This window comes from Pleurodeles waltl, chromosome 11 (assembly GCF_031143425.1).
Source record: "Pleurodeles waltl isolate 20211129_DDA chromosome 11, aPleWal1.hap1.20221129, whole genome shotgun sequence".
NCBI classification, from domain to species: Eukaryota; Metazoa; Chordata; class Amphibia; order Caudata; family Salamandridae; genus Pleurodeles; species Pleurodeles waltl.
Window position 1 is genome coordinate 580,477,351 of NC_090450.1, and position 14,829 is coordinate 580,492,179.

At 46.0% G+C, this 14,829-nt stretch overlaps 1 protein-coding gene across 3 annotated transcripts in view; it reads left to right on the plus strand.

The window, feature by feature from the left end:
• Positions 1 to 14,829, plus strand: part of CHMP7 (charged multivesicular body protein 7) — a 125,377-nt gene that overhangs the window by 44,599 nt on the left and 65,949 nt on the right. For all 3 annotated transcript variants that reach the window (XM_069214070.1, XM_069214069.1, XM_069214071.1), the window contains exon 4: positions 10,337 to 10,522. In XM_069214070.1, coding sequence (XP_069070171.1) covers positions 10,337 to 10,522 — 186 coding nt within the window. The remainder of the gene's footprint in view (positions 1 to 10,336; positions 10,523 to 14,829) is intronic.

A 14,829-nucleotide genomic window follows, 5' to 3' on the forward strand; every position in this document is an offset into this window, starting at 1 on the left:
TAAGCAGACACTGAAAAGCGCAATGGGGCTGTCCATGGGGACCCCTGCACTGCCCATGCCAAGTGCATGGACAGTGCAGGGGGCCCCCATAGGGGGCCCATGGCACACCCTCTCCGCCAGCTTTTACATGGCAGTGCAATCGCCATGTAAAGGTGGGCGGAGAGGGGACTCTTAATCCCCAGGGCAGCACTTAACACCGCCGGCTCCGCCAGGCCATTTGCTGGCGAAAAATTGCCGGTGCCAGCTATCCGACCGTGGTGCGTTTGCCACGGTCATAATGTGGAAGCCAGACAGCCACATTGGTCGGTCCGACCTCCACTGCAAGTCTGGCGGTCCTAGGACCTCCACTGCAAGTCCAGCCAGATTTGTAATAAGGGCCTAAGTTTGCCATGTAGGTAGGATCGTAGTGCCTCCAAGGAGGAAGTCAAATCTGCCTTAAGTTCCTCTCGGAGTTCTTTCTCAATCTTTCAAGGATGTGTGTCGGTCTGCCTTTGTTAAAGACATGGTGTCGGAAGCGGACAACACTGCTGCAGTGTCCCGTGGTTCGTCTGGGGTGAAGTAGAGACCCTGTTAAGTTCTTTGGAGGCATTAAGGCAGTAGGGTCCGTCAGGCCAAAGTGTTGGGTGGAGCGGTAGGAAGATATGATACTGTGCACCAGGATCCCTTTTGCTCTTGTGTTATGGCTCAATGCTGGGGAGGGTGATTTGCCGTGTTCCCTTCCAAAATCAGCGACCTATGTCAGGGGGAACTACTTTGGTAGGGTTGTATACAGCACAGTCTCATTATCATCCCTTCAGCATTCCGGCTGTGTTAGCAGCAGCTATATATTGGCTGGTCTGTGGATAACATTCACTGAAGTACCCAGGGTCGTCCCTGAATCCAGTATCAAAGAGACCTTGGCTCTAGAACACAAATAGTCGCAGAGGTGTTTTCATTACCTGTGTCATCTTGGGGGTCAGGCATTGCCCTTGTTGTGCTGTTAACGTGAAGGAGGTGAGCTGTTGTCAGATCCTTTGTTGGGGATAAATGAGGGGGTCGTAGTATTTAGCAGATACCGGGATACTGTAAGAGCGCTTTCTTCCCTCTTTTTCAGCACTGACTCAGCTCCAGCGCCGCCATTAGGATGTCAGGCCTGCTATGGTGCAAAATTCTCAAGGTGTTATGAGGCCAAATTGGCGTTTGCACGCCCAGAGGGGATCTGCCTCCCTGGCTTCCCTCCAACAGGCTGTAGTGTGGGGAGAAAGGCACTCGTAATATGTAGGGGTCGCTGGGTGGGATTGCGGTTGTTCGGGCTCAAGGTGGCTCACTCACCAGAGCAGAATCAGACTCTTCAGTGCTCCCCCTCCATCGTTGGTGGATCCTCGATGCTCTTCTTGGGATTTTGCTGTACCTCTGGTGGCCGCATGGGACAACTCTTTGGGGTGGAAGCGGCGAGGTCTTGGCCATCTCGTCCCACCGCCATTTTGGCCTCCTCCGCGTCGCTCTCATCTCCCTGATTCTGCACATTATTTAGCCATTGAATCCTACCACTCCATCCTGTGGGTGTCCCAGTGAGATTCAGAGCCATATGTTGCAGTATTCCCTAACTTTGTGAAACTCACTAGCAGAGCCACAGTGGTTAACTACCACCCGGCCATCTTGGCTGGCCACGCCCTACTCTTCACATTTTTTTTATGTGAATTCCTTCCCCTAACTTTCTTTGTCTTGTTCTTTTTCCCCTTTACAGTTCTTCCCTTGGTCCCTTTTTCCATTTCTGTCTCCCATACCCTTTTCTTCTTGACTTCATATCCTCTTGCCCATGTCTATGTCTTATCTGGTCTCTATTTCCCTTGTTGTGTTAACATTTTGTCCTCCTCCTCACCTGGTGATCTCACTCCACCTAGTATCCCTTCCACAATCTCTGTGCCATTCTTTACCTCAGCCCTCTAGTTCTCACTTTAATTTTCCATAGTCATAGTTTCCCTTGGTTTCCTTGCCAGCTCTTCCTAGTCTGTAATTTCCCTACCATACCTTTTCATGAGCACTTTTTACCCAGTTTCCTTTCTCCTTTACCTGTATTTCCCCCAGCACTTTCTTCTGCCCTAACTATTGCGTTGGCTTCCTTCCACGATGTCAGTGGTTTCCCTTCACCTTTCTGTAGCTCCCATGTTCCCCTTCCCTGGTTTACTTTTGCCTGGTTACTTTCCCTGTTTCTCCAACCTCACTCTCCCATTTTCCTGATTTCATTGCCCTCTTTTCGCTGGTTTCATCCCTTACTCTTTGCCTTATTCATGGGAAACATCCTTTTCTATGCTGCCGGAGCCATGCAGACGTTACCACGCTTGCCTGAACCACGCATGTGCCTGAATCACACAAATGTGCGGTTAAGGCTCCATGCATATGTGTGGTTCAGCCACACAGTGCGAACAGCTGGGAGAGGAACGTGGTGGCTGGGTAAGTGGGGCTGGGGCATGTGGGGGTTTAGGACAGGGCTGGGTAGCTTTTAGGGTTTAGGTTGTGGAGGTCGGAGTATTTTTTATGACAGGGTGGGGTAGTTTTTGGGGTTCAGGGTGGTGGCGGGGGCTCGGGGTAGTTTTTAGGACAGGACAGGGTAGCTTTTAGGATTTAGAGTGGGGACAAGGCGTCAGGGTAGTGGAACGCGGTGGGCAGGTAAGTGTGGCTGGGGCGGGTGGGGAGAGTTTAGGACAGGGTGGAGTAGGTTTTAGGGTTCAGGGCGAGGGTGGGGGGCTGGGGTAGTTTTAGGGCTGGGTATATTTTAGGGCTCAGGGCAGGGGTCGGATAGTTTTTAAGACAGGGCAGGGTAGCTTTTAGGGTTGGGGCAGGGGGTCTGGGTAGTTTGTAGGACAGGGCTCAGTAGTTTTTAGGGTTCAGGGTGGGGTCGGGGTAGTTTTTAGGAAAAGGCAGGGTAGTTTTTAGGGTTTAGGCCGGCGGGAGAGTCGGGTGGTTTTTAGGACAGGGTGGGCTTAGGATTTAGGGTTCAGGGCAGTGGGTCGGGGTCGTTTTTATGGCAGGGTAGCTTTTAGGGTTTGGGGTGGGGGGTCAGGGTCGTTTTTAGGACAGGGCTGGGTAGCTTTATGATTCAGGGTGGGTTGGGGTAGTTTTTAGGGCAGGGTAGCTTTTAGGGTTTAGGGTGAGGTCAGGGTAATTTTTAGGATAGGGTGGGGTAGGCTTTAGGGGTCAGGGTAGTTTTTAGAGCAGTGTACGTTTTAGGGTTCAGGGTGGGGGTTGGGTAGCTTTTAGGACAGAGCAGGGTAGCTTTTCGAGTTTAGGGTGGGGGATCAGGGTAGTCTTTAGGACAGGGCGGGGTACGTTTTAGGACCGGGTGGGGTAGGTTTTAGGGTTCAGGGTGGTGGGTTGTATCACACAACTTCGCATGTTGTTACCACATATAACTTAACTAAGCATGCTTTTACAACAAAATTTGTTTTAAAGGTATGCATGGTGAAGGCATGCGCGGTAAAGACACGATTGTGGTTCTGACTGCATTGTTAAGCCATGCGTGTTTCTGTCATACAACCCTTATTCACACTCCACCTTTACTTTGTTTTGTTCCTTCTTCTTCGTCTGTCTTCACCCACTTTCTCTGGTTTTAATCCCTCTGCATAACCTGATTGAATTCCCCTTTACCTCTTTCTCTGTTTTCACCACACCAATTTCTCTGGTTCTGCTCTCCCCGTCTTAAATTTCCTCCCCAATGCTCCCCTTCACTCGTTTGATTCTCCCTTTCTCCTGTTTCCCTCTCTACCCCTTTCCTTCATTTCAGCTCCTTCACCCCCCGTCCCTGGGTTTCTCTGCCCACTCTTTACCCAGTGCCCCTTTCCATGCGCCACCTCCTTGTCCTACCCACCTTCCCATTCGCCAGGTTTCCAACCCTGTTTCTCTAGACCAACTCCCCTTTTCCTTAGTTTCACTCCCTTTCTCTGGTTAATTCCACTGATTTTTTTTCTAGTTCCACCTCTGTTATTTGGTTTCACTCCCTTCCCGTGGTTTCACTCCCTTACTGTGGTTTCACTCCCTTCCTATAGTTCCGACCCCTTCCTTGAGTTAAATTTTCTCTATTAACTTTTTTGATTCTTCCTTTTTCCTCTTCCTCTTTTAGTATTTAAATTCTACTCTTTCCCTTGTTCCATCCTTCCCCCAGACTCTAGTTTTACTCCTATCTTCCCAGGCATCCACCCACACTATAGAACCCTACCTCACCCCCATCTCTTCTTTTTCCCTGCTAACCTCTCCAGTGTGTTTGCCCTCTTTCTCTAGTCCCCAACAACACCTATATGTGCTATCTGTCAGTTTTTTCTCTGAGACCTGAGGTAGGCAGAAGTTATTGGGTAGTATTCAAGTGAGTAGCCTTGTTTGTTCCTGGTGTCCCAGTACTAATGTACAGGTTACTGAATAACCAGTGCTCCTTTTGTTCTTGACTATCAAGGAGGAGAGTTACTTTTGGAGGTGGTTACAGTTTAGGGAGTCCGATATCAACAAGATATTTGAATAGCAGACAAAGTTCAATGTAGAGCCAGTGCAGTATCTTTTAAACATGTAGATCCTTTTCTATACAAGGATAAGGTGGGCAGCGTGAAAAATGATGAACATTGTTAGCACCCTCTGTGGGCGAGGTACAACCTCAACATTATTATAGTTTTGCCGTCAAGGCACAATACGTCATAAAATTGAGCGTTTTGGCTGCTGTTAAATATATTAAATATTGTTTATAACCAGGGCCTACACGTGCAGTAGCGAGGTTTTTTCTAGGGAAACGATCTTTAGATGATCACATTCATCTTGGAATCACTCTAAATTACTTGAAGCACAGTTCGTATCAAATTCTATTTCATGTACAGTTACTTTAAACTACCTATATTGAGACATTTGCCTCAGTTTCAGCATTGGTAGCCTACACGACTGCCCATCTGTCAAGCCTTCAGTAAGACTCCTAGCATGGACCTGTAGGAGGCTGGACTGGCTTGTAGTGAGTACCAAGGGGTACCTGCACCTTGCACCAGGCCCAGTTATCCCTTATTAGTGTATAGGGTGTCTAGCAGCTTAGGCTGATAGATAATGGTAGCTTAGCAGAGCAGCTTAGGCTGAACTAGGAGACGTGTGAAGCTACCACAGTACCACAAGTGTCACTTGCACAATATCATAAGAAAACACAATACACAGTTATACTAAAAATAAAGGTACTTTATTTTTATGAAAATATGCCAAAATATCTCAGAGTGTACCCTCAGTGAGAGGATAGGAAATATACACAAGATATATATACACAATACCAAAAATATGCAGTATAGTCTTAGAAAACAGTGCAAACAATGTATAGTTACAATAGGATGCAATGGGGACACATAGGGATAGGGGCAACACAAACCATATACTCCAAAAGTGGAATGCGAACCACGAATGGACCCCAAACCTATGTGACCTTGTAGAGGGTCGCTGGGACTATTGGAAAATAGTGAGAGTTAGAAAAATAACCCTCCCAAGACCCTGAAAAGTGAGTGCAAAGTGCACCAAAGTTCCCCTAAGGATAAAGAAGTCGTGTTAGAGGAATAATGCAGGAAAGACACAAACCAACAATGCAACAACGATGGATTTCCAATCTAGGGTACCTGTGGAACAAGGGGACCAAGTCCAAAAGTCACAAGCAAGTCGGAGATGGGCATATGCCCAGGAAATGCCAGCTGTGGGTGCAAAGAAGCTTCTACTGGACAGAAGAAGCTGAGGTTTATGCAGGAACGAAAAGGGCTAGAGACTTCCCCTTTGGTGGAAAGATCCCTCTCGCCGCTGAGAGTCGTGCAGAAGTGTTTTCCCGCCGAAAGAACGCCAACAAGCCTTGCTAGCTGCAAATCGTGCGGGTAGCGTTTTTGTACGCTGCTGTGGCCCAGGAAGGACCAGGATGTCGCAAATTGCGCCAGGAGGTAGAGGGGACGTCGAGGAAGACAAGGAGCCCTCTCAGCAGCAGGTAGCACCCGGAGAAGTGCCAGAAACAGGCACTACGAGGATGCGTGAAACGGTGCTCACCTGAAGTTACACAAAGGAGTCCCACGTCGCCGGAGACCAACTTAGAAAGTCGTGCAATGCAGGTTAGAGTGCCGTGGACCCAGGCTTGGCTGTGCCCAAAGGATTTCCGCCGGAAGGGCACAGGGGCCGGAGTAGCTGCAAAAGTCGCGGTTCCCAGCAATGCAGTCTAGCGAGGTGAGGCAAGGACTTACCTCCACCAAACTTGGACTGAAGAGTCACTGGACTGTGGGAGTCACTTGGACAGAGTTGCTGGATTCGAGGGACCTCGCTCGTCGTGCTGAGAGGAGACCCAAGGGACCGGTAATGCAGCTTTTTGGTGCCTGCGGTTGCAGGGGGAAGATTCCGTCGACCCACGGGAGATTTCTTCGGAGCGTCTAGTGCAGAGAGGAGGCAGACTACCCCCACAGCATGCACCACCAGGAAAACAGTCGAGAAGGCGGCAGGATCAGCGTTACAGAGTTGCAGTAGTCGTCTTAGCTACTATGTTGCAGTTTTGCAGGCTTCCAGCGCGGTCAGCAGTCGATTCCTTGGCAGAAGGTGAAGAGAGAGATGCAGAGGAACTCGGATGAGCTCTTGCATTCGTTATCTAAAGTTTCCCCAGAGACAGAGACCCTAAATAGCCAGAAAAGAGGGTTTGGCTACCTAGGAGAGAGGATAGGCTAGCAACACCTGAAGGAGCCTATCAGAAGGAGTCTCTGACGTCACCTGGTGGCACTGGCCACTCAGAGCAGTCCAGTGTGCCAGCAGCACCTCTGTTTCCAAGATGGCAGAGGTCTGGAGCACACTGGAGGAGCTCTGGACACCTCCCAGGGGAGGTGCAGGTCAGGGGAGTGGTCACTCCCCTTTCCTTTGTCCAGTTTCGCGCCAGAGCAGGGCTAAGGGGTCCCCTGAACCGGTGTAGACTGGCTTATGCAGAAAGCATTTCCAGAGGCTGGGGGAGGCTACTCCTCCCCTGCCTTCACATCATTTTCCAAAGGGAGAGGGTGTAACACCCTCTCTCAGAGGAAGTCCTTTGTTCTGCCATCCTGGGACAAGCCTGGCTTGACCCCAGGGTGGCAGAAACCTGTCTGAGGGGTTGGCAGCAGCTGCAGTGAAACCCCAGGAAAGGCAGTTTGGCAGTACCAGGGTCTGTGCTGCAGACCACTGGGATCATGGGATTGTGCCAACTATGCCAGGATGGTATAGAGGGGGCAATTCCATGATCATAGACATGTTACATGGCCATATTCGGAGTTACCATGGTGAAGCTACATATAGGTAGTGACCTATATGTAGTGCAGCGTGTAATGGTGTCCCCGCACTCGCAAAGTCTGGGGAATTGGCCCTGAACTTTGCACGTAACCTTTACTAGGTAAAGGTTAGACATATAGGTGACTTATAAGTTACTTAAGTGCAGTGTAAAATGGCTGTGAAATAACGTGGACGTTATTTCACTCAGGCTGCAGTGGCAGGCCTGTGTAAGAATTGTCAGAGCTCCCTATGGGTGGCAAAAGAAATGCTGCAGCCCATAGGGATCTCCTGGAACCCCAATACCCTGGGTACCTCAGTACCATATACTAGGGAATTATAAGGGTGTTCCAGTAAGCCAATGTAAATTGGTAAAATTGGTCACTAGCCTGTTAGTGACAATTTGAAAGAAATGAGAGAGCATAACCACTGAGGTTCTGATTAGCAGAGCCTCAGTGAGACAGTTAGGCACCACACAGGGAACACATACATATAGCCCACAAACTTATGAGCACTGGGGTCCTGACTAGCAGGGTCCCAGTGACACATAACAAACATACAGAATACATAGGGTTTTCACTATGAGCACTGGGCCCTGGTTAGCAGGACCCCAGTGAGACAGTGAAAACACCCTGACATACACTCACAAACAGGCCAAAAGTGGGGGTAACAATGCTAGAAAGAGGCTACTTTCTCACAGGACCTCAGCCATAATGGTGTCTTCTGGGGTGAACCAGGTACTGATAGAAAAAAACAACTATCTTAAGACAAAAGAATAGACCTTTAATGTTCAAAATCATTTGATGTTTGTTTCTTAAAAAGAGATGGTCTCTTTTATGGTTTTTGTTGGAATGGTACACTAAAGGGTGCTGGAACACCTTTGGTCACTGGGCGAGTGTTCGCCCGGGGCATTGAGGTACAACAGGACAGAACATGTTAAGGTCCTGCAAACAACTTACAATAACTGTGGAAACTCTGTGGGGAAAAAGGCTTTGTTCGAATCATACCAGAATTAATATTCGCAAACTACAGAAAGGTTGATCCCATAAATGGATACTGTGCAAGGGGATTCACTTGTTTTTTATGAGGAAGTGATGAAAAGATAGAGGGATACATGGCAGCCAGTTTGGCCTCCACCACTAAGAGGAACCTGACTGAGGATAAACTGCTGGGAAGGAAAAGGCCTCTGCATGATAAAACACGTGTACCCCGACCCTGAGTGCCCAACTGTACTGTTGCATGGATCCCTGATGCTATTTTTTGTTGTTATAAGCCAACACAGCTTGTGGGCCATGACAATGGCTTTTCTCAAAGATTAAGGTCTGGATGGACTGGCAAAAAAGGTGGGGTGGGTCAGGTTGGGGAGAGGAAAGCACTCTCCTCACAGAGGTGGAAGGCTACCGCCTTTACCAGGAGTTAGGCAGCACGAATGCAGTGGTGGCAGCATAGCATGTATGATCAGTGGAAGCGAACAAGTCCTTTTTACCCTTTACTTTACACAGCAGGGCAACTAGGAAAAGAAAGACTAAAGAGAGGACGTAACCACTTGGAGGTCCCTCTAAGACATACAACAGATTTTGGAGTAGATGCTGCACTCACTAAATAGCGGCATGCTTTATCATTGGCGTCTGTCCACAGTCTGGTAGGAGGATACCACAAAGGTGGACGCAATCAGAATTGGGAGTTCTTATATAAGGTATTTTCTGGATAAAGCAGGGATTCAGAAAGGTGAAAAGATTGCTAAAAATGCCTTGCAGTATACCCAAGAGGAATTTCTTTTATTAGTAGGGTATTGCCAACATATTTTAGCCCTCACCAAGAGCCCAACCGGTTCTGGGGCCTTCGTCTGGGCTATCTCTTTTAATCCCTGCATACGTATTCATGCGTATAATGCTCGTACATTATGCCCAAGGCACTCACGTGAAAAAAAATGGGACTTAGTCAGAAGTACCTACAGGAATATAAAAGAGAAAATAAAAATGTAATACAAGACATAAATCAAAGTGGTTTTCTGGTCCCAACCGTTTAATTCACAGGAGGCCGCTTGCTGCCCAGCTGGTAACCTATAGGTGACCACGTCTGCTCTAAAGAACTTACTGAGGCCTTTAGGACCCACCACATACCTAATGATACGAACACTTATTGACATAGACAATGAAAATTAAAAGTGAATAAAAAAGCTGGTAAAGAGTGGCTTCTGCTGGAAAGGTGGCAACATTGATCTTGTAAGCAGGGGAAACTATAAGTTATGTTTAAAAAAAATCACATGCCTCATATCCATTAAAGCTAGTTAGGTTGCCAGAGTTTGTTGTTGGGTTGTGTTTCTAGAACATTTGGGCAGCAAAGCTCTAGAGCTTGATTCCTACCATCTAGGGCTAATTGAGAGCTATGGCAGCAGGCCTTTACTCTGTCTTGGATTGGTATTTCTTTTAAGTCTGTTCTCAGCTGGACCTCAGATCTTGTATTGACAGGTGCTGTCTACACTCGGCATGTCACCTGCTATCTTCTCCAAACGAGAAAGCAGAAGTGGTTTCTTGGTACTAGGCCTGGTACAGGGCTTGAGGGGTACATAAACTAAAAGCTGAGTACTTAGCTCATGTTTTCTTTGATGTTGCAGCATGTGATCTTCTTAAGTCAAAAGTAGAACTGAAATATTGTCACAGGATAAGAGTGTGTAACTCAAAGTTGGGACTCTGGAGGGAAACCCATTGCATAATCACACAGGCTACAAACTTTTAAATTCAGTTGGCGGCCAGGTCAATAGATATATCCTCATTCCAGTCGTTCTCCACAGCAGACTATGATCCAGAGAGCAAAACACCAAATGTGATACAGGTAGAGTAGAATGTTGTCTGTATTTTCAGGTGCAATGTGGCCTTTGCAGCTTTTGTTTGCTTTGTTTCCTGGTCCAACACCTATGGCCTTTAGGAAGACAAATTCACTTGGTCTAAGACAATAGTTCAAGTCCTTGGTCATATTCTTCTCGATCGCCATTTCCTTTCCTTTGATTTTCTAGTTTGCATCTCTAAATTCTGTTAACTCTCTAACACCTTGTATGACCTGCATTAATCATAGACTGTCTCTCTTGCAGGAGAAGGCTTCTGCTTTATTTCAAACCTACCAAGAATCTCCATTCTCGACGCACCCTGTAATATCCCTTCCTGAGCTGCGCTCACTCTGCTCTGAAGTATGCAAGGATGAAACAGTCTTCTGCCTGGCGCTAGTCCAACTACAAAAGGAGAAAAAGGCATTAGTGGTGGACAAGAATGGAGAAAAGGTAAGGAGAGTAGAAGATTTGTACTGAACATTTTGGGGCCTGAGATTTTCTAATTTCTTTTGGTTTGGCATCAAGAAATTGCATTGAGTCAACCTTTCTGTTTTTCTGGGTGAACCCTAATGGTGGGGGTGACTAATCTATCAAGGTCTGAGTAACTTGGCCCTCGATTAGATTAGTCTGTTTATTGCCTCCTTCAGTTTTGGCTACTCCATAGTAACATAGTAGGTATAATTGATTACTTTTATACTTGACTGACTTTGCCTAAGCTCTTCGGACTTTTCAGAGCCCTAGCATTTTTGGTAAGTCACCTAACATGTATAAAGCAGCCCAACACTGCTTAAGCTTTCATTCAGGTGTCACAAACTGCAAGCTTTTGTAGCTTGAAATTTCACTTTTACATCTCAAGAACTTTCACCCTTACAGTTCCCTGGACATGTCTCAAAGATTTTGATACTTCACAGCAGTGCTTTCTGCCACATTGTACATTGTCCTTTGTATTTCTTGGGCACTTTTTGAAAACGCCACATTCAGACTCTAAGAATAGTATTGTGGAATATAACAACATCCTTCAACTTCTTCCCCCCAATAAGCTACCTACACTCGGAACAAACTGTTTCTATCGACTTCCGCTTACTGTACTGTGCACTCTCATGTTACTCCAAACTCCTGCACATCTCCACTCCCTGCATTGTACAAAAAAATTGCACATTAAGCTGCCTTCAGAAACTAACTATGCACAACTGCACATCATCCTTTGGAGCAAACACACATGTTCTGGAATGTTGAAGTCTTCAGAGAGTAACCACTAAAGCACTTCAATCATACCGTGTCTAACTTTGACTTACTCTTCCCCAATCTGAAAATGTGAGAACCCGAGAGTGGCTACGAGAAATTCCCTCCAGATTCAACCCCCCACCCAAAAGGTTCTGATTTGCATCAATATCAGTACAAGCGTTGTTGGGAATATCTTCTCATGTTACGTCAACATACTGACATGGAAGGGGGTATAATTAGCCGCAGAGCAAAATGGACGCAATTCCATGAGGCTCCTTCGGTTCCACAGCCTTATCCCTTGTCATCTGTCATGAAATACGGGGTCCGCCGGCCTGGGCAGGAAGGTATTTCTACAGCTGAGGACTCAGAAAAGTGCATGATTTTATATTTAATACTTCCTTTGTGTAGCGGTTTAAAAGCACTGCAAAGTTCCTTGTACATCCAGCATGTTTGGGCAAAAAATAAAAAAAACAAGATAACGCTGGTGATTAATGTACCTGCTGGAGAGAGATGGGAGTTTTGTCTAGTGACAGTTTTGACTCATCTAAGGTAACACCAATGATTAATATGCCTGCTGCGAAGAACGTGAATTATACAAAGAAAAGTGTTTAATGTGCATATCACAGTGGGTTACTGCTTTTGTTACAAAGATTCTTTTGTTACTGAGCAGTTCATAAGCTACAATCGTAATCTAGCACAGTGAGCTATAAAATGCCATCAAAGAGCTGCATGCAAACAGCATTGCCCAAATTAGAAAGTTATGCTTTTTTCCCAGTCTTTTTATTTTCTTTATGCTGCTAAAAAAAGTGTCCCTGCATAGAAATACATTCTTATTATTAAAGTCAGCACTAACTACTGTGATATGTTCTGAATCCTGAGTTTGTGCTTCTCCAGAACAAACACTTTTAGAAAATGCCTGCCAGTGGGGATGACGTGAATCCTACATCTTGTAGTCTCCTGTAAAGTGCCCCGACACACTACACTGCTATAACACAAATGAATTACATGTGACAGAGGGGCTATGAGAGATGAAAGGCCCTTATTGTTTTAATTTTTTTCCGTACCACATATTCATCAGGGCTCGAAAAATCTACTCGACCACTCGCTATGGCGAGCTTTATTTTAGGAGGTGGAGCTATTTTTAGATTCCACTCAACGCTTCTGGCGAGTGGACAAAGAACAGGTGTTCCGTTTGGTCAGAAACTGAATTAGCAATTAAGATGCCTTTAAGTCTTATTCTTGTCACATTTGCTCTGTGTTCAGAGACCGAGGTCAAAAGTCAGTTTGTCTTCTTGCAATGCAAATACTTTTCCTTGTGACGCCAGAGTTCCAGGATTTTGTAAGGTGAACTCTCTGACTTATGTGAAGAGAAAGGCTTTTGGTATCCGTTTTTTCCAACACACAACATTTATGTAACTAAGACAACTTTACAAAAATTTCAAAATATATTTCAGTAGATGTGAAAGACCAATTTTTGTACTTCTGTGTGACGAACAAAATATTTTAATAGTATGAAAAAAGGCAGAACGCTACTTGGTGATGTGCAAATGATTAATGTTTTCTGAAACACAATTTTCACAGATTATTGTTAATACACTATATAGTTTTATCAGTAAAGATGCAAGTTAGTAAGAAGGTTTTTGGGCACTTCTTGGAAATTCACTGTTTGTAAATGACAGTGCGCTACCACATATTAATATATTTATTAAAAGTGAGTGTTTAAACATAAACTGAGAAATACTCCTGTCCTGATGGCAAAGCTATTAGTAAACTAAGAGGCAAGTCATGCATGGATCATGTGTACCCCATGTGTGGGCTAGATTTATTATACATGGAGCAAACGTTTAGTGTATTTCATCAAACAAAATAGGATTTTATTTACAGCAGAAATGTTGAACCCACATATCTGAAGGTGCACTCAAATGTGAAAATGAAGAAAATGGCGACTGAAATCAAATATTTGCCTAGGATCACACAATTTGAGACTCGTTCCGGGTCAAGTACATTACAGTTAAGTTGAGTAGATTATTCAAGCAACTCGACCTGCAGGTCTACTAACATTTATATGATTTTTTAGGCCTGTTTATGTGAAAAACCTTTCTCAGGTCCTATGCACCTAAAAAATAAAAACAGATATCGCTAGGTGTAGGAAGCTCTGTATATACTATATCAAAATAAGATATAGTGTGCACAGAGTCCAGGGGTTCCCCAGAGGCTTGTCAGAGGCTAAAGTAGATAATACTAATGCTCTCTTTTGTGGTAGTGAGGTCGAGCAGTTAGACTTATCAGAGGGTAGTGCAAAGCATTTGTTGTACGCACACAGACAATAGAAGAAGCACACTCAGTGACTTAACTCCAGACCATTTGTTTTTATATAGCAAAAATATCTTTTGTTAATTTATTTTTAGAACAACAAGATTCAAGTTGCAAGTAAGTACACAAATAAATAAGTATTTCGCATATGTCTCAATATCACTTTGATTGGAATCTGTAAGTTGTACAGTTTTTGAGTAAATGGCAATAATCTGTTTTAAAAGTTGACAGCGCAATTTTCAGAACAGTTCCTGGGGGGAGAAAAGTAAGTAGGTTTTGCAGTCTAGTACAATACTTACAGTTCCGGGGGTCAGGAAGTCCTCGGAAGTTCACTGGCTGGGGTTCAAGTTAACCCCAAACACCCACCACCAGCAACACAGGGCCAGCTGGGTGCAGAAGTCAAAGATAAGGCAAGTTTAACATGGGCACCTATGGAAACTGGGGACACTCGGTTTCAGATCTGCTGGCAAGTCAATACCCGTGTCTTCAGAGGGCAGACCTGGTGAGTTTACAGGAGCACCGGAGGAGGGGGGGAACCATACGTAGGTATCAAGCTCACACCCTCAGCGGTGCAGGGGCGTCAGGGTGCAAAAAGAGCATCGGACTCCCTATGTTTTCCTACGAGGGGACCCTGGGGGGTCACTTAGATGATGCAGGCTGCGTTCAGGGGGTCGGGTCCGGAAACCCACAGGCTGGACAAGTAGGAGGGTTGCCTGCTGAACATTGCTGCGTCAGAGGTCGGGTTCCCCAAGGCCAGGGGGCTGAAGATGCAGTGTACCTTTTGGTGTCGGATAGCTTTGTCCGGAGTTTTCGTGGTCAGGTGGATCCTCTGGATTCACACTATAGGCGTCGCAGTGGGGGACAGGAGAGGTCAGCCCAGGGTGGGCACTTGCTCAGAATCGCCTTGGGATCCTCTCTAGTCAGTTGAGCCACCTGGACACTGGCCGTAGGCATCAGGTGCAGATTGGCCACGACTCACGGAACCGGGCAGACTCTGAAGCCCTTTGATGTAGTTTCTTCTTGGACAGAGCCACTGTTGACAGGCGTTCTTGGTCCTCTGGATGGTTGGCAGAGGTCGCTGGACCCACAGGATGTGCCTCTTTTGCAGGTTCTCCAAAGCAGGAGACAGGCCATTAGGGATGGGGCCAAGTCAGTTTTAGTCCTCCTTCTTCTCTGCTGGGGTTTCAGCTTAGCAGACCTTCTTTCATCTTGTGAGGTTG